The sequence below is a fragment of the Panthera tigris genome, chromosome D4, assembly GCF_018350195.1.
Source record: "Panthera tigris isolate Pti1 chromosome D4, P.tigris_Pti1_mat1.1, whole genome shotgun sequence".
NCBI classification, from domain to species: Eukaryota; Metazoa; Chordata; class Mammalia; order Carnivora; family Felidae; genus Panthera; species Panthera tigris.
The window spans coordinates 79983488-80003889 of record NC_056672.1 but is presented as its reverse complement, the minus strand read 5'-3'; the positions used below and the strand labels follow the sequence as shown (position 1 = coordinate 80003889).

Below are 20402 nucleotides of genomic sequence, written 5' to 3'. Positions count from 1 at the left end.
TTTAATATCGCTACCTTTTTTTTTACCCCCCCTGGAAGGAATCTTCCCGGCCAAGCAAACCAAAGTGGGTACTGCTTTTCTGACTCAGTCTTTCTAGGAGATGTGGACTGAGCGGTGGGGCTGTTGCATAGCAGGCTGGCCACCAGTTGGGACTGTGAGATTCTCCAGGGGTCGGACGGGGCCTCCTTTCTCCCGTCATGCTCCGCAGCCAGTCTGGTGTGCACGACAGCGACTTAGTAGCCGTGTGGTGAGGCCTTCAGTGCCCTGGTCTGGCCCTTCTATAAATCAAATGGCTGAAGGTGCAGCTCCCTTCTGTTCGCCTCCCCCTGCTTCCTTTATTTGTAAAATGCCGGTGAGGATAGCATCCACTTTATAAGGTGAATGTGAGGGTTAAATGAGAGAGTGAAAGTCTGGTACTGAGCCCCCATGCACCATGAATATTAAATAAGTACATCTGGTCAGCTGCTGCTTTCCTTCTCTCCCTTTCCTTTTTTTTATTTAAAAAAAAAATTTTTTTAATGTTTATTTATTTTTGAGAGAGAGAGAGACAGAGTGAGAAAAGCAGGGGAGGGGCAGAGAGAGAGGGAGACACAGAATCCGAAGCAGGCTCCAGGCCCTGAGCTGTCAGCACAGAGCCTGATGTGGGGTTCGAACCCACAAACCGTGAGATCATGACCTGAGCCAAAGTCAGTTGCTTAACCGACTGAGCCACCCCAGCACCCTGTTTTTTGTTTTTTGTTTTTTGTTTTATAATAGTATTACCCGCTTACAACGTGTCCAGCTCATACACAGCTGTAAGACTTAGCTAGCGGGCTGGGTCAGAACTACTCAAGTATCCTCAACGGGCTAAAACTAAGGACGACAATGAATGAGGCAGTGATACAGGGGAGAATTTAAGTTCAGAAACGTTGGTTATAGATGTATAAGTCATGCGTGTGTGTGTGTATGTGTGTGTGTGGTGTTTTGTGGTTTGAAATCCTGCCATTCAACAAAGCGGTGGCGGGGGGGTGTTATATGACTAAAAACATAACAAAACAGAAGCTCGCTCTTTCTCACTGCACACTGGTAAGAATGCCAGAGTCGCTAAGTTCAGTGAAACCTTAGCTTAAAGTTAAAACATGATATACGTGGGTTTTACCCCCAGCTTCGTCAGCACAGGGAGTAAGTGTCCATAGAAGCCGCAATGTAGGGTGATAGCTCAGAGCATGGACTCCAGAGTGGGACCACCTGGGTTCCAAAACCGGCTTTGCCCCTTACTAGCTGTGTGACTTTGGACAAGTTAATTAACCTCTCTGTGCCACTCGTGGATAAAATGGGGATCAGCATAGCACCTCTGGAGGGTGACGCCCTTAGCACAACGGTGCCTGGTCTCACAGGAAGTGCTCAGCGGATCTTAGTTACCATCAGCGGCAGCCAGCTGTGTGACCTTGGACCAGCCTTGGTTTTCTTACCTGCACAACGGACATATGTGGCAGGACCGTTGCAAGCACTAAACGAGAAAGTGTAGGTGAAGGTGCTTTCATTTCACGATTGAAGGAAACCAAGAACAGCTGTTCTCTGTGCAGCCGGCACACGTGGGGTGCGAGGGCCGAGCTGAGACTGCAGACAGATGGGGGAGGGCCGGGACAGCAGCCTCGGAGCGCCCCCCTCCCACCTCTGGGGGCGATTCAGCTGTGCAGGAGGAGGGAGGAGGCCGGAAGCGGGGCACGGGCTCCAGAAGGGAGGGATTATCATCTCAAGAATTAGAGCGAAGAGCTTGGTGACAGATGGACAGGAGGATGAGTTTCCCGGGGCTCTTTTCCACTCTGGGGCCGGGGCTGGGGCCAGATGGGGGTCGACCCAGCCTTGCCCAACCTCACTGTGGAAACCCCAGCTTTGCTGAGGCGATAGGAGCAGTTTTGTGCAAACCCTCCCCCCACTGATGTGCAGGACTGGGGCGGGCGGGGTGGGGGGAGTTCTCATCGCTCCATCGATTTGCTGACATCTCCCCAACAGCCTCTCCAGGGCCACATGCATGCTGCCAGCAGGGACCCAGCAGGGACCAGCAGGACTTTGCCCCAGTCACTGGCCATCTCCCCTCCGTGGATGAAGTATAAGCAAATGCCTACCGGGGACGGGCGGGACGGGGCTGTTCGACCTGGGGATTGAGTCTCATGACTGTGTTGCAGTCTCTGCCTCCCAGCAGGGGAAATGCAGCCACTTCCTGAGCAAATGGGGGTCAGAGCTGAGTCTGTGTCACCCCCTCCCGCTGAGCCCCAGCGGCTACTCAGCCTTTCCGCGTGTCTACCCTCTGCAGTCGGTCAGTTTGCTGATGCTCTTGTGTTGCTTCCTGTGTTTTTTTTATTGGCTTTGCCAAGTCCCTTGCAAGCATTCTGAGTGCAGAAAACATGCCTCTCCTTCCCCCCCACCCCCACCCCCACCCCGCTCTCCTACCAAAGAGGCAATGTGGTCTAAGCAGAGGGTCTGTGCTAGAGCCCCATGTTCTGGCCTTGGCCTTGGGGGCCCTCTGTTGAATCCCTTCTATTCGGGGTGACTCTGACTCCTTGTTTGTAAAACGAATGATAACACCGGAATCCCCTTCAATCTGGGGCCCTTTCTGGCCTATCACCAAGTTTTTACCCAGAAATCCCTTTCCGGCAAAAGGCAGAGTAGACTAGATTGCTCTCTTTTGGCCCCAGTGTCACTCTGCCGTTCTCCCGAGTCAAGAATTAGGACCTCCTTAGGTGCAGGTGGCACCCACAGGGATAAATGCCACCCACAGATGCCACAGGCAGTTTAGAAAGGGGCCGGGAAATAGCAGAAGGGATCCAGAAGGAAGAAGAGGGCTAGGAAAGCAGCAAAAGAGGACAGAGGGAATGAAAGATACCGGTAAGATCCCCCCATAAGGGCCCCAAGACAGCCCTCAAAGGCACCTGAGAGCCTCCTGTCCCTCACTCAGAAGATGTTGCCCCTGCAAATGTCCCACCACCCGGCCAACTGCCTGGGGCTCAGTCCAGATCCAGGGACAATCTCAGCATATCATAGCTGACCCCAGTTTTTCCTTGGATAGCCTCTGCCCCACCTTAGGAAAGCTGTCCTGCCTCATGGGGCCCTATGTTTTGTCACCAGGAAACGTCCCGATGTTGTGACGGTGACCGAATGGAAGGCGCCGGTCGTGTGGGAAGGCACTTACAACAAAGCCATCTTAGAAAATTATTACGCCAGACAGAAAATTACCGTGGGTTTAACGGTCTTTGCTGTCGGAAGGTAAGTGTCCCTAATAAAGTCGACCTCCGTCTTTTCTTGTTTCATTGTCCAGATGTTTGTGAGGCGCCCCCTGGGCTTACGGAGCGCTTCCTGCCTTGTCTGAATTATTAGATAGGAGAATGTTAGAACAGGACCGTTTTAGTCTTGTTTCTGCTGAGGCCCCCAAAAGGCTGACAGAGCAAAACAATAGTAGGTGAGTCGACTCCTTCCCACCTCAAAGTGAGGGTCTCGGGTTGCGGGTAAAAATGTCTGCTACACCCACCGAGCCTAGAGTCCGCAGTCCACGCACAACACCCTCCTTCCTGACCTCCATGGCTTTCTCTGGAGGTTCCAAAAATGGCAGCTGTGGGCCCAAACACGTGTCACTCTTTGCCCTACACTCTCAAGACCAGGACCGAGGACTGGAGGATTTACAGCAAGCTCTGGATCCAGACTGACCCAAGAGGGGTGGTTCTCCACGTTGGATCATGGCTGACCGCTCTTCCTTGGGTTCCTCGGGCCTTCCTTGGCTCCCAGAGATTCAGCCAGCCAGAACTTCCCCCCCTAGAGGTTGGGGAGGTTCGTGATTCAGATGCCATTTCCTCGTTTAGAACCCCCCTTCCAAAGCTGCAATCATTCTTACTCGAAATTAGTAGCCGTAATATTAGTTTTAAAATGTAACCCATTTTGCTCTCTTGGAGAGTTTCTGTGGGTTTTTTTTCCCCCAAACAAAAGCAAGAGTTCGATTTGCCTCTTCCCCAACTCCCGCTGTGAGCCTTTCCTCCGGTTCCTCTCCTGAAAACCACACGGGAAGTTGATCCCTCGGCCTGTACAAAGAGTGTCAAAGGCCTCGGCTGATCTGAGCTTGGGCTCTGCCCACTGTAGGGCCTGAAGGAGAGCTCCGTGAAGCTCCTGAGACCTCCAACCCAGAGGCCAGAAGCCACTGCTGTTGCAATACTAATCAGGTACGGTGACCTGGTTAGTCACCTGGGCGGCATCTCTAATAGAGACAGCTGACTCTGGCGTTTTGACATTTTCCTCGGGAGAATCTGTACCGTTCTGAGTCGGGAGGCGATACTCAGCTCCCCTAAGCCCGCAGCACGAATGTTGTAGAGGGATTCGATGCGGGTGTTCCCAAAAAGCACAGAACACTCCACAATGGCTTCACCGTCCAGTTTGCAACTCTGCAGAACCAAGCCGTAAATCGCATATCCCGGAGAAAGCCCTATTTGTAAATCCCGTATCCTGGGGAAAGCCCTATGCTCTCGGCTGTGAGGCATGAGAGGTGCTCAGCAGCAATAAATCCTCACAAGAGTGGATCTGGACTTTTAGGAGGTGTGATGTTTGGTTTGTTTTCAAATAACAATGCAGGAAGCCAACAGCAGTGTTTTAATCCCTAAACAATGTTAAACCTCCAGGGGCTCCCTCCCTTGCCCCTGGATTGTCTCCCAAGCTTCAGAACACAATAGATTTTTCTTAAAGTTCCAGAGTGCCCAAGAATTTCCTGGCAACCGGCCACAGAGCCGTGTTAAACTCCCTGTTTGTACTGCTCAGATCTCTTCTTTCCATTTGAATGAATCAGTACCGTAAACTCTCGGGCTTCTAGAGGGCGGCATTAAAAGCACACTTTATTTTGGTAGTAAAGAAAGGAAATCCAGGCAGCAACCAAAAAGCAAAACAGAGTGCCGGTTATAATGGCTCACAAAACATCTTGATTGGCTGCTGGCATGATCAGCAAATTAAAGTCAGTCCACATTCACTGAGCTGGGCCTGAGTCTGGGGTCTGCATGAGTCGCGTTAAGCTGTCTGACTACTACTGTGTAGCCTGGGTCGCGGGAGACACCAACACGATGTGTCTTGAATGAATACATACATAGCTAAAAATCGCCACCCACCCATTAGAATGGCCCAAATCCAAAACACTGACAATACCAAATGCTGGCAAGGGTGTGGAGCGACAGAGACGCTCATTCATTACTGGTAGGAACGTAAAACGGTGAAACCATTTGGAAGATGGTTTGGCAGATTCTTACAAAACTAAACATTAATGGTACCACGCAATCCAGCAAGGGCCCTCCTTGGTGTTCAGCCAAAGGAGTTGGAAACTTATGTCTACAAAACAACCCTACACACAGATGTTTACGGCAGCTTTATTCCTAATGGCCAAAACTTGCAGACCACCAAGACGTCCTTCGGTAGGTGAGTGGATAAATAAACTGTAACATCTAGAATATTATCAGTGCTAAAAAGAAATAAGCTATCAAACCAGGCAAAGATACGAAGGAACCTTAAATGCGTGTTACTTAGTGACAGAAACCAATCTAAAGGAGCTGTATACTGTATGGTTCCAACTCTGTGACATTCTGGAAAAGGCAACACTCTGGAGACAGTGAAAGATCAGTAGTTGCCGGGGGTGGATGAACAGGCAGCACATGGGATTTTTAGGGCAGTGAAAATACTCCATATAATACCATACACAGTGACGGATACATGTCACTGTACATTTGTCCAAATCCATAGAATGTACAACACCAAGAGTGGATCTTAGTGTAAACCAGGAGGTGATAAGGACATGTCAGTGGAGGCTCATGGATTGCAAGGCACGTATCACCCTGATGCTAGATATTGATAGTGGGGGGGAAGCCATGGAGGGGGGGCAGGGAAGGTACATGGGAACTTTCTGTGCTTTCAGCTCAGTTTTGCTGTGAACCTAAAAATGCTCCGAGAAATAAAATGTATTGTGAAAAACAAGGAAAAGATAGTTAAACCAAGCTTAAATCAGGGGTTGTTTGCTCTGGTGTTTGGATGAGTCTTACGATGGTGGTGTCTTAACAGTGGATTGGCGTTTGGGGTGAGCAGTGGGAGGCTCACGGGGTGAATATGTAATATAGAGGGATATCCCCGTCCCATAACCCATTCTCTGGGTCCCAGAGGAGGATATAAGAATGGTGATGGTTAGGCTTAATACATCCCCAAAGGACCCAGATGTCACTCTTGCATCTGGTAGGGCAGGAGCAACATTGGGTATAGTTTGAGGGAGAAGTAGTGTCCCCTGCTGTTGGGCAGAGGATACACAAATTTCCAGTTATAAGATGAGTAAGTTCGAGGGATCTAGTGTATATCCTGGTGATTATAGCTAATAAAACCGTATTATACACTTGAAAGTTGTTGAGAGAATAGACCTCCAATGTTCTCACCACAAAAAAGAGACGGTAGTTATGTGACACGATGGAGGTATCAGCTAAGGCTATAGTGGTAATCGTTGCGTAATATATGAGCATGTCAGATCAACACTTTGGACGCCCGACACTCCCACGTTGTTCTATGTCAATTCTATCTCAGTAAAGCTGGGGGAAAAAATAACTAGCACCCACTTTGCCTGCCCTCAGTCTGGCCCAACTGATAAACAAGACAAAAGGCTAAATAAGGTAGATGATAGTGAACATCACCTTTATCACAGTTAAAGCTGGTAGTGGAGAAAGTGGCTTCTGTTTGCAGACCCTAGGTCTCCTGCTACTGAATCACACGATCTGAAAGATTAGGTACCCAGGCTTCCAGATGTGGAGTAGGGCCTGTCTCACTAGGGCTTACTTTAAGGCCCCGAGCTGTTCGGAGCACAGACTCTCCCCACCTGGCTGGTGGCCATTTCCAAGAGGCAGAGTGGTGGGGGCAGGGCTGCAGAGGCCCTGTCACTCTTCCAAAATCAGCAGGTAAGTCACTCCTCTTCCCCAAAGTGGAGCGAATGAATGGTGGAAGGCAGCCAGGAATGTTACACTATCAGATGTGGAAAACACATGTCTGGGATAGGGGAAACCATGCCTCCCCTAAGCTGCAAAACAAAACAAAACAAAACAAAACAAAAAGATGATTAGAATAGCACGCAGCCTCCTGCACAAATCCCAGTGGTTAAATTTGTCCCCTTCTCCTTTGTTTCAGATACATTGAGCATTATTTGGAGGAGTTCTTAATATCTGCTAATAGGTACTTCATGGTTGGCCACAAAGTCATATTTTACATCATGGTGGACGATGTCTCCAAGATGCCCTTGATAGAGCTGGGTCCTCTGCGTTCCTTCAAAGTGTTTGAGATCAAGCCTGAGAAGAGGTGGCAGGACGTCAGCATGATGCGCATGAAGATCATTGGGGAGCACATTGTGGCCCACATCCAGCATGAGGTGGACTTCCTCTTCTGCATGGACGTGGACCAGGTCTTCCAAGATAGCTTTGGAGTGGAGACCCTGGGCCAGTCGGTGGCTCAGCTACAGGCCTGGTGGTACAAGGCAGATCCTGACGAGTTTACCTATGAGAGGCGGAAGGAATCCGCAGCATACATTCCGTTCGGCGAGGGAGATTTTTATTACCACGCTGCCATTTTTGGAGGAACGCCCACTCAGGTCCTAAACATCACCCAGGAGTGCTTCAAGGGAATTCTCCAGGACAAGAAAAATGACATAGAAGCCGAGTGGCATGATGAAAGCCACCTAAATAAGTATTTCCTTCTCAACAAACCCACTAAAATTTTATCCCCAGAATATTGTTGGGATTATCATATAGGCTTGCCTTCAGATATTAAGATTGTCAAGATATCTTGGCAGACGAAAGAGTATAATTTGGTTAGAAATAATGTCTGATTTTAAATTGTGCCGGTAGGTTTCTGAATTTGAGAGAGTAGTATTCTGGCTACTTCCTCAGAAAAGTAACACTTAATTTTAACTTTTAAACAATACTAACAAAACGCCAACTTCTCTTCTTCCTGGTAACTTTGAACCTTGCATTATGGGAGGATGAAACCTACAGGAATCAGATGTAAATTCCCAGTGATTTCTGATCTCTTCTGGGTTTGGGGGAAATACTCACTGGACCAACCAAATACTCAACTGGACCAAACGCTCACCAAAAAATTGACACAGGCAAAGAAAAAGCCAGAAACACTCTACATGTGCCAGATAATGTACTGGAGAAAAGGGTGTTAAGGGAAGTGTTTGGCAGCAAGATACGATTGTGGGGGGAGGGGGTCATCCCCTTGACTTCAGTGTCTCTGCTGAGTCCCAAGCATCATCGAGTTGCTTGGCGACAGAAGAACCCTGAGTAAGGGCACGGTCCACCTTGGCAATCCTCACATGGTTTCACTGGCAGACTGCTTCAGGCCATTTGCCACCCATGTTCTTTTCCCATCGGGAAAATGTTGTTTGGCTCCCGTGCAGAATCTTCCTGGTGGAGATTCCCAAGGGAGATCATGGTGGCGCGTGTTTGGAGTCACGGGGAATCTGAATGAGCCAGTGGTTGCTCAGCATGGAGTGAAAACAGACTCAGAGTTGGGTTTGCCATGGAAAAGCAAAGAGAGTGGAAAAAGAGGAGGCTGATATCTGTGGGCCACCTCGGAGGGGCCCAGGGCACGGGGCTGGTCCTTAAACACAGCATGGATCCCGGCGCTGAGTGGGGGGCAGGGTGGGTAGTCTCTGGCTTCCTCAGACCCGCGACGACCAGCACTGCGGGGACTCGAGTGGAGGATGTTTCCTGTTTTGTCCAAGGTGCATTCAGTCCGCCAGACTCCGGTCTTCAGTTCCTTGGCCGGAGAAGTGGACGGTGTCAGAGAAGGCAACGGCCCGCAGTGGACTGAAGAGGCTTGCAAGGAGTTACGTTTCCCAAACCCGGGCTTCATGACGATAAGTCATCAACATGCCCTGCTGCCACCTGCTCTAACCCTCAGGGTCCCCGCAGCCCGTCACGCCCCAACCTGGAGGGCCGACATCAAGGAGTTTGGAAAGCCCTCGGGTCAAGTAACTTTTCGTTTTCCCCTGCCCTGTCAGCACTACTGAAGTGTGACAACCAGATACGTTTAATAAAATAGCTAATTGATTTTATATCGAAAGCAGAGGGGATGGTGGTGAGAGACCCAGTCCTCATGAATGAACAGCTTAACATACAATTCCCTTCTCTAAGAGAAGCTATGGAATCCTACGCGTTACTTCAAGTTGAGCAATTCGATGTACAGGAGGAGTTAGGAGGCAGCATTTACATATGCAGGTGTATTTATAGTTTGCTCGTGTTCCAGTTTTGGTCATTTGTTTCCACTTTTAAGTGATTTATTTGAAGAGCCACCGCACTTGGTGTTCAGCACAATGGGCTTCTTTGATACAGTGAAACCTACATTTTTTTCTACCATGTCACTGTGCCTCCTACTCTTCAATCCGTGCCAGAAAATCTCACAACCCAGCAAAATGAAGCAAAACCAACAACGACAACAACAACAAAAATTCTGAAGAAATGGGCTTTGTAAAAGAAAACGGAGACCGCATGTCAGGACGCTGCCTCTCCAGAACTGACCTTTCCTGGGATCCATCCATTCTGGAGTAGAGACAGTTAAGCATTTAAATCCTAAACCAAAGAAATGATCTCTCTTAAAAGATTAGGGAAGAGGGTCGATGTTTACTTTTGAGGGAATCTGGATATTTTTTTTACTCATTTAAATTTAAATCCCCAAACAAACTCCAGATCTCATTGATAGTTATTCTTAAACATTAAAAAAAAAATAAAATTCACAATTCACAATTGAATAAATTATTTTCTCAATAGATCCTGGTCTGGTCATGGATTGTGCATTTTCTCCCAAAGATGGTCAGGATCGTCAGTTGTAACATTTTAAATTCTTAGACTCCAAAAAGTCCTGATGTCCTCTTAAAAATGTGTTCATTATTACAAAGATAGAACATGGTTGAGAGTCCCAAGCTTTCAAAACAATAAGTGCTCATGGAGAGTTTTCCAAAGTGGTGCATTGAAATAATTAACTGCCAGTGGAGGAACCAGAAAGAAAAAGGCTTGCCCCTCAACCCCAGGGTGGGGCGCCAGCACAGAGGGAGAAAACAATGTCATAACTACATCTGGGGATTATTAGTCCTGACCTCTGCGGAATATATGTGGCCAAGGAGGCTCTGGAAAAAGGCTGGATCTCCAGCAAAGTCAGGGCGGGTGTATTTGTAATAAATGGAAAGATGAAAACCGACCAGACTGATGTAGTGTGGCACACTGGATATACAACAGGGCATCATTCCCTCATTGGAGAGAATTATTTTCATTTTATAGATAAGCAGAGTGATATTCAGCAAGGTTAGCCACCCAGCTAGCAAATGACTGAGCTGAAGCTCAAACCAGAGAAGCTGGCAAGGATAAATGTGTTAACATACACATACGAAGGGCTGCATGTGTTTCATATCAAGGAAAATGCAACTTTATTTGTTTTTTAGTTTATTTATTTTGAGAGAGAGAGCACAAGTGGGGGAGGAACAGAGAGAGAAGGGGAGAGAGAGAATCCCAAGCAGGCTTCACGCTGTCAGCACCAGACCCCGACTCGGGGCTCAAACCTACGAACCATGAGACCATGACCTGAGCCAAAATCAATAGCAGCCTAACCGACTGAGCCACTCAGACGTCCCGGAAGATGCAACTTTATAGAAGTATCTTATAAAGGGGCGTTTTTCCATAAGAATATTTTAAAAATTAGGTGTGTAAGGGGCACCTGGGTGGCTCAGTCGGTTAAGCATCCAACTTCTGCTCAGGTCATGATCTGGTGGCTCGTGGGTTCGAGCCCCGCGTCAGGCTCTGTGCTGGCAGCTCAGAGCCTGGAGCCTGCTTCGGATTCCGTGTCTCCCTCTCTCTCTGCCCCTTCCCCACTTGCTCTCTCTCTCTCTCTCTCTCTCTCCCTCTCAAAAATAAATAAACATTAAAAATTTTTTTTAAGTAAAAACTAAGTGTGTCCCCAAGCCTGTTGTACTATTTCCCACTTTTTCTGCATGAAACCTCCCCAAATGCATTAAATTATTTAAAATGGATCATATAAAAAATAAATAAATAAAAGACTGTGATCATTCTCTTTAAAAAATAAAACATTTTTCTTTTTAAATTTTATTTTGAGAGAGAGAGAGAGAGAACTAGCAGGGAAGGGGCAGAGAGAGAAGGAGAGAGAGAATTCCCAATAGACTCCGTACAGGCAGCTCAGAGCCCAAAGCAGGGCTCAAACTTACGAACTGTGAGATCAGGCCTGAGCTGAAATCAAGTTGGATGCTTAACCAACTGAGCCACCCAGGCGCCCCTGTGATAATTCTTATCTTTACTTTGTGCATGCAGGGCTGATGCAATCCCTGTGGACACACACTGCGCTGTTATGCCAAGGCAGTGCCTTGGAGGGCATGATTGGGCAGAGGGGGCAGGTGGAAGGGACAGCCATGCCTCCTCCTTCCACTCCTTCTCTAACCTGGGGGTCCCATGCAGCTGGAAGGGGACAGGTTTCTTCAAGCCCTGAAGGGCCTCTTATCCTTGGAATGACACCATCTTCGATGTCTTCCAGCCAAAGTCACCATGTGATTTACTGATAAGGGAATCATAGTTATGGCAACACTTAAGTTAACAAGTATTTATTAAATGCACTATTTGTTAAATGTACCTTACATAAATGAATATGCATAAATGAACATAGGCACAATAGCAAACCAACAGGGGTGAAGCCTCATAGAAAGTGAATGCGTAACATGCGATGCATACTTTTTAAGGAGAGAAAGCAGAGTTAAGTGAGGATCCAGCCGTCAAAGCCTCAGATCTGTAAGGGCACAGACTAGGATTCAAACCCAGGACTGTCTAAAGCCTTTGCTCTTTCCACAGCTCCCATCTGCTTCCCCCACTCTCTCTTTCACATATGTGCATGCAAACGTATGCACACACACACACACACACACACACATTTTAACCATCTTGTTTTTGAAACTGGAGGACACCAAAGGAATCACCACCAAAAGCTCTCAATTCCTTTATGAGGCATTCAAGAGAGAATTTAGTAGACCAAAAACTCTTAGAATGTAGGTCTAAAGCCATCATAGAGCCAAGCTGGAGAAGCAGACAAATGATACATGAGCAATACAGGGCCCAGGGAAGCATGGAGAAAGGGAGGAGGAGACTGCGTCAGAGGGGCTGACTCTGAACTGAGCTTTGAGAGAAGAGACGGGGGTGACTGAGGAGTGGAGACGGAATGGGTTCCAGGGGGAAGAGCAGCAGATGTGAAGCACAGAGGACTACCAGGAGACCTTCGCGGAGACCCACACAAATGGTGCCGGGGCCTTGGTACTGGACGAAATCACCTGGCAGAGCCTGCGTGGAAAGTGGTAAAGAACATGCGAGCACTTTGGCTGGATGAGGACTCCACATATGTGTAGCATTTGTGGCTCTCTTTCTCCCCTCCCAGCAATGCCTGGGCTCCTTTATGGAGTCTCCATGATTTCTATGGAGCAAAGGATCCAGACTAAGCCGATCAGCACTTCCCATGCCCTTGGTGGCAATGGTTGATTCAGTGGTGGGCAGGTGACCTAAATTGGTCCAATGAAAGCGAATCTCAGGTTCTCTTGGGATATGAGGACACATGTTGTATTGGGAGCTTGACCACAGGGAGGTCAGAGTTAGGATGAAACGGACAATAGGACACGAGGAACAGGGACGCTGAAGGAAATGCAGTCCTTGATGACAACCTGAGTCCCTGGCTCCAGCCTTACCTGAAGCCTGCACTGCTTGTGGGCTTTTCAAATGTGTGAGTCCCATTATTAAGTCAGATGGAAATGGGCTTTCTCTTATAACTGAAGATATCCCCGTTGAACCCTTCTAGAATTGTTAGCTGCTTAAAGCAGGTCCATAGTTTGCCTTTGCATCAGTTCCAGCCCTTATTACATCACCTACCTCAGAGACACTGCTTAATGCATAGCTACTAAATGAATGAATGAATGAATGAATGAGTGAATGAATCATCACACCCACTCCCGTCATGCCTAATAAGAAATGATTGTTTTTAATTTAAACATTTTAAATTTTGATTGTGGACTCTATGTCCTACCACAAAGCAGATGCTTTCACATCTGGTACCTGGAACTTTCTATCCTATATGTCGTACACATTATGGGGACCTGTGCTTCGGGCTCTAACCTGGGGCCATAACCTGCTAGGTTCAGTGCTGCTTAAGTTCAGTGCTGCTGGGTCAAATTGGGTTCATCAGTGTGGAGCAGTGGTTCTCAACCAAGATGATTTTATTTTATTTTGTTTTATTTTATTTTATTTTTTAATGTCTATTTATTTTGGAGAGACAGAGTACAAGCAGGGGAGAGGCAGAGAGAGAAGCTAGACACAGAATCGGAAGCAGGCTCCAGGCTTTGAGCTATCAACACAGAGCCCAACATGGGGCCTGAACTCACGAACAGCGAGATCATGACCTGAGCCAAAGTCAGATGGTTAACCTACTGAGTCACTCAGGCACCTCTCAGCCAGACAACCAGGATCATTTTACAGGACCACCATCCCCCCTGCCCTGACCCCAGGGATGTTTGGCAATGTCGAAGATATCGTTGGTTAACTTGGGGGCTGGGGATGCTATTCATATTTGGTGGGTAGAGGCCAGGGATGTTGCTAAACCTCCTACAATGCACAGGACAGCCCCCCGCCCCCCGCACACACACCCAATAATTATCTGGCTCAAAATGTCAATAGTGACAAGGTTGAGAAACCATGGTGTAAAATTTCCTTTGGACTTCATTAACTAAGAAACACTGGGGAGTCAATATGCACAATACCTAATGGCCTATACCCTAGGAATAGTCCCTGATGAGTGTCAAGAGCCTCGAACTCACCTCTTCTTACTCCTGTAACATTCCACAGCTAAGACAGAAGTAGTTCTGTATACTGGACACTGGAGGGCAGGAATTTCCAAAGTTAACACTTAGCCTAAGCCACTGCGGCCATTAAAAACATTCTAGGGCGCCTGGCTGGCTCAGTCAGTTGAGCTTCCAAATCCAAATCCTGGCTCAGGTCATGACCCCAGGGTTATGGGATCAAGCCCCGTATGGAGCCCCACATCTAGCCCTGCAGTGGGCTCCGTGGAGCCTGTTTGGGATTCTCTTTCTCCCTCTTTCTCTGTCCCTTCTCTGCTCACGTTCTCTCTCAAAATAAATAAATAAACTTTCAAAAAAAACCAAAAACAAACCACATTCCTCTCTAGATATGGTGAAGACTGCACAATTGTAGAAAAAGATATGAATAAATGAAAATAGCTAAAAACATCTAAAGAATGTGCCTGTGAACAACCAGCCAAAATCAGAAGATACTTTGAGTGAATTGACTGACTGTTCAGAATGAAACGTGGTTATGCTAGCTAGGTATTTTAGGGAAAAATATTTTTATTGCAAGGAACAGACATCCCCCTTGAGCTGTCTAAATCTGAAAGGGAGATTTGGGGGAGGTTATTTTTTGGTAGGGAAAGTTCCACTGAATACAAGAAAGAGTTGACCACCGTAGCATACCTCCTTGCCCCCCAACTCCCTGTGTGGTGACCTCACCGTGGGAGCTTGATATGGGCCCCAGTGGGCGTGTTTACACCATGGGGGTCAACAAACATTGCAGGCTTCTTGTTTCCTTTGATTCCTCTTCCATTTTTCTTTTTTAGGAGTTGGTTGTATAAAAATTTCCCGGCCCATCACTATAACCGGGCCATGAGCAAGAGCCAGGGAAGTTCGAAGAGCTTCAACAGCTAAAACTTGTGAACTTTCCCTAGGGGTCTGTCAGCATAGCTTGGCCCCCCACTATTTCCAGACTCAGGGTTTCTTCCTTCAAAACTTTAAATTCCTGGGGCACCTGGGTGGCTCAGTCGGTTGAGCGTCCGACTGCAGCTTGGGTCGTGATCACGAGGTTCGTGGGTTCGATCCCTGCATGGGGCTCACTGCTGTCAGTGCAGAGCCTGCTTTGGATCCTCTGTTCCCCCCCCCTCCCCCCACTGGTGCCCCTCCCCCCACTGGTGCTTTCTCTCTCAAAAATAAATAAAACATTGGGGCGCCTGGGTGGCTCAGTCGGTTAAGCGTCTGACTTCAGCTCAGGTCACGATCTCGCGGTTTGTGAGTTCCAGCCCCGCGTCGGGCTCTGGGCTGATGGCTCAGAGCCTGGAGCCAGTTTCCGATTCTGTGTCTCCCTCTCTCTCTGCCCCTCCCCCGTTCATGCTCTGTCTCTCTCTGTCCCAAAAATAAATAAACGTTAAAAAAAATTAAAAAAAAAAAATAAATAAATAAAACATTAAAAAAAAAATCCAACCTTTAAATTCCTGGAAAAGAAAACCCAAACAGCACAGCATCGACCCTGCTCCCAGCGGCTGTGGATCACACTGCAGGGCAGTTGGAAGGACATATTGTTGTGAGCTGGGTAGATGCCTCTCCGAGTGTCTCCCACATTCCACTTACAGCTGTCTAGCTGTCAATCACTTCTAAAATAGGTATCTAAAATATCTAAAACATTCCCTGCTACCGTGATCCAAAAATGTTATGTACCACCTGAGCACAGTCCCCTCTCCTAATACCAGACCACAGAATCCACAGATAACATCGGAAGGCCGGGCTTCTCAGAGTCTACGGACCCCAGGTCATAACTATTTCCCCCCTTTGGTTCCTTAGAGAACCCATCGGACTATCAGCAATCTGTAAAATAAGGGGTAAACATAGCTCACACCCACATACACTAGAGTCAGTGGTGAATCACAATGAAGGAAAAAGGAAAAATTATAGCAACACCGTTTAAAAGAAGGACACGATGCTTATGTGCTCCAGAGGCATTTCCTCACCTTGGAATTCAATGGGCCTCTGCTCTAAGTTTTCCATCAAGGCTTCACAGTCTTCATCCATCATCCCATTCTACAGATTCTTTGAACTATGTAAGATAGGATTGGCCCTAAGAGTTCAGTAGCAGGGCAACTGGCCCGCAAGCTGGACCAGCTGGAGAACTTTCTCTTGTCCCGGATCTCACTGAAGGTTACTGCTTTTATATTATCAGGCAAATGCGAGGCAGCTGGATATCCTCATGCGCAGGGCGCAGGGCACCTGATTCCAAAATCCAAAATAGCCCATAGGAGTTATGCCTCTCTCGTGGCTGTAGGGAGTATAAAGCCCCGGTTCTCAAACCTGGCTGCATCCTGGAATTACCTGGAGAACTAATATTGATGCCTGGTTCCAACCCCAAAAATTCTGATTCAATTGGATGGGTGTTAGGACTTTTAAAAACTTCCCAGGTAAAGATGATTCAGGGAACGTGGTGGAATAGGAAACACCAGGGATCTGTCTCCCCACCTAGACAATAATTGCACTGGCAGAATGTGTCTGACGTAACCATTTTGGAACTCTGGAGTCTATTGAAAGCTTGCAACTTCCAAGGGAGGGCTTGGATGGTAGACTAAGATTAATTTTGGTCAATTTTAGCTCTTAGCACAGTAGCGGCCACCTATTCTCCACCCCCAGCCATGTGGCAGGCAGTTGTGCACATGTTCCTGGCAGCTTATGGGAGCCAGAATGGGTTCTGATCACTAATTGCTGCTTAGGATCACAGAGGTGCAGACAAAGAGGCGGGCATCTATTGTTGCCCCTTCCGCATTGTTGCCAGCCCCTCCCCCTCCAGCTGAAGTGACAGCCAGGGGATTTAAAGGGCCAGCACTCCTTTTCGCTCTTCTCATTTTTTCCTTTTCCTCTTTGGGGAGCCAGATACTAAAGACTAGGAGACTCGATAAAGACTACATATACAGGAAAATTAGTAAGTGACCATGCATACCCAAGGAAATACTCAGAAAAGACCTAGAAGATGTTAAATTTACAACTTATCCTGATCCTTGGCACAGAGACAGCCTATAATTAAAAAGAAAAAAAAAAAGCAAAAACAATAAATGAAAACAATAACAAAAAACAGCTAACCCTGGGGAAAGAGGAAAATCTAACTTCCAGAGGTATCACAGTATTGGATTTAAATGTCCAGTTTTCAAGAAAAAAAATCACAAAGCATACAAGGAAACAGAATAAGTATGGCTCATTCAAAGGAAAAAAATAAACAGAAATTGTTCCTGAAAAAGGCCTGATGGCCAATATACTAGACAAAGACAACTGTCAAAGGTACTCAGAGAATGAAAAGAAGATGTGGGAGAAGTCAAGAAAATGATGTATGGACAAAATGGAAGTAAAATAAAGAGACAGAAAGCCTAAAGAGCAACCAAAAAGAAATCCTAGAGCTGAAAATGACAATAACTAAAATGAAATATTCACTAGAGGGATTTAAAGGCATATTTAAGCAGGCAAAAGGAAGAATCAGTGAGCTTGAAGACAGGACAATAAATATCGAGTTTGAGGAATGAAAAGTAAAAAGATTGAAGAAAAGTGAACAGAGCCTAAGAAACATGGGACATCATTGAGCAGAGCAACATATGCATTGGGGGCATCCCAGAAGAAGAGAAAGAGAGAATATGTCAAGAAATAATGCATGAAAACATCCCAAGTTTGATGAAAGAGATGAATATAAACATCCACGAAGCTGAATCAACTCCAAGTAAGACGAACCGAAAAAGACCCTACACTGAGACACATTATAATCAAACTTTTGAAAAATTAAGATAAAGACAAAGAGAAACTTGACAACAGCAAGAGAGAAATGACTCATCACATACAAGGGATCCTTAATAAGATTACTGGTAGATTTCTCATTAGAAACTGAAAGTCAGAAGAGAGTCTTGCAGGGTGAAATGAAAGGACATTAGATAGTAACTCAAAGCTATATGAAAAGTAAAGATATGCATCAAAGTAAACACATGGGCAGGGCACCTGGTTGGCTCAGCTGGTTGCATCTGACTCCGGCTCAGGTCATGATCTCTCAGTTTGTGAGTTTGAGCCCTTCATCAGGCTCTCCACTGTTGGTGCAGAGCCCTCTTCAGTTCCTCTGTCCCCCCTCTCTCTCTGCCCCTCCCCTGCTAGTGCTCCCTCTTCTCTCTCAAAAATAAACATTAAAAATATATACATTAAAAAAATAAAAAATAGGGTTGCCTGGGTGGCTCAGTAAGTTAAGCATCTGACTTCAGCTCAGGTCATGATCTCATGCTTTGTGGGTTTGAGTCCTACATCACCTCTGCACTGACAGTGTGGAGCCTACTTGGGATTCTCTCTCTCGCCCTCTCTCTCTTCCCCCTCTCCTTCCCCCCCTTTCTCTCTCTCTCTCTCTCTCTTTCTCAAAATAAATAATAAATAAACTTAAACAAATAAAAAAATAAACAAAATAAAATACATGGGCAATTATAAAAGCCAGTATTGTAACGACAGTGTACAACTCTAGTTTCTGTTTCCTATGTTACTTTAGAGACTAATAGAGTCTTAAAAATTACTAGTCTAAAGGCTAGTATTATTATAACTTTGGTTTGTAACTCCAAATTTTGTTTGCTACATAATTTAAGAGGCTAATGGATTTCAAAGAGTTATTTGTTTATGGTTTTGGATACACCATGTATAAAGATGTAATTTTGTGACATCAACAATCAAGAGAGGTGGGGACAGGGGTGTGAAGGAACAGTTTCGGTATGTTATTGAAGTTAAGGTGGTAGGAATTCTAACTTGAGTGTTATAACTTCAGGAACTGAAATGTAATCCCCATAATAACCATGAAGAAAATAGCCACAGAACACACACAAAAGGAAATGCAAAAAGAATTTAAATACTTCACCACAAAAAAAAAACTAAACATGAAAGAAGACAGTAATGCAGAAAATAAGGAACAAAAAAAAGGTACAAGGCATATAAAAAACAAATAGCTCAATGATAGAAGTCCCTCCTTACAGTACTTACATGAAGGTTAAACCTTCATTCTGATGAAGTGGCAAGGACGCCCAAGGTCATGTGAAAACACCTACCTAAGTGACTAAATAAATGTTTCTTTTTCTGTTGCCTTAAAAAAAAATGCTTGTGTTGTATCCCTGCTTATACCTTCTTAATAGTAAGCCATCTCAAACACCTCCTGAAAGTGGATGGGCTTTAAAACAGGTTTTGAACATTCTTATGCTGGCTCATGCCTCGCCATCCTATTTGCTGAACCACCAGACACTGTTTCCCCTTCTTTTTCCCTCCTCCAGAAGGCCCTCATTCTGGAGAGACTATCATAATGAGAGAGTGTGGAAATTTCTGCATATGGATGGCTAAGGTGGCTTCTGATTGCAGAGTAAATGTAAATGGATTTTCATTTGCTCTCTTTTTCACAGAAGATGGTTAACATTGATCTGTCTTTCATTTCACTGACCTTTTCTTCTACTGTATACAATCCATTTGTAAACCCATCCCCTGACATCCTCGTTTCAAATAGAGTACTTTTAAAGTTCTAGAATGTCCATTTTTCTTAGATTTCTTTAAAATGTTGATTAATTTTTGAGAGAGGGAGCGTGAGCAGGGGAGGGGCAGAGAGAGAGGGGGAACACAGGATTCCATGCGGGTTCTGCGCTGACAGCAGGGAGCCCGACATGGGGCTTGATCCCACGAACCATGAGATCATGACCTGAGCCGAAATCAAGAGTCAGACATTTAACTGACTGAGCCACCCAAGTGTCCCTAGAATGTCTGTTTTTAAATAGCTTCCATTTCTTTGCTGAGAAATTCCTGTATGTTCATTTGTTTTAGCCAAGTTTTCCAATAAATCCTCAAAAATTTTTATAATTGTTGCTTTAAGGTCTGTGTTTACCATTTCTAACACCTGAGTTATATTGGGATCTCTTTCTCTTCACTATGGGTCACGTATTTCTGTTTCTTTGCATGTCTGTCAACTTTTCCAAAATGTATGCCTGACATTATAGATGACACGTAGAGACTCGGGATTCTCTCATTTTCCTCTGAAGAGTGTTAATTTTTGTGTGAACAGATAGCTACCTGGGCTGGACTCAAATTCCAAACTCCATTTATTCTGCAGGGGGCGTAAGTGGAAATTGCTCAATTTCCAATGTTGCTATTTCCTGGGGAAACTGTAGTTTTCCCTCTTCATGGACAGTTTAGTTGTCATCCAGGATTTAAGTCAGTTTCTATGCAGATTTTGGGGTACTCCATTCTGTGTTCCTCTTTCTGGGATTTTCTTTATTACTTTTCAGCCTCCTTTACATCTACCAGTTTCATCCTGACTCAAGTCTTTCTCTGAGTTCTAGCTACCCACTTCTGTGTAAATTGGGAGATAACCTCAAAATGAAGTTGTATAAATGTAAACTTTACCCAACACATTTCCCTCCTTTCAAGGAGCAGCCTGGTTTCGGTCCATCTCTTTTGCCTTCAAATAGTTTTATTTAATTTTTATTTTATTTTCCCTTCTAGAATTCATGACTGTCATCTCTGG

The 20402-nt window shown here is 45.9% G+C and overlaps 1 protein-coding gene across 4 annotated transcripts in view; it reads left to right on the top strand.

Moving 5' to 3' along the window:
- The window catches only part of GGTA1 (glycoprotein alpha-galactosyltransferase 1 (inactive)), a 57573-nt gene extending 47062 nt beyond the window's left edge, over positions 1-10511 (top strand). For all 4 annotated transcript variants that reach the window (XM_042963551.1, XM_007094354.3, XM_042963552.1 and 1 more), the window contains 2 exons: positions 3109-3246; positions 7162-10511. In XM_042963551.1, the coding sequence (XP_042819485.1) occupies positions 3109-3246; positions 7162-7855 (832 nt within the window). In that variant the 3' untranslated portion in view covers positions 7856-10511. The remainder of the gene's footprint in view (positions 1-3108; positions 3247-7161) is intronic.
- The last annotated feature ends 9891 nt before the right edge of the window (positions 10512-20402 follow it).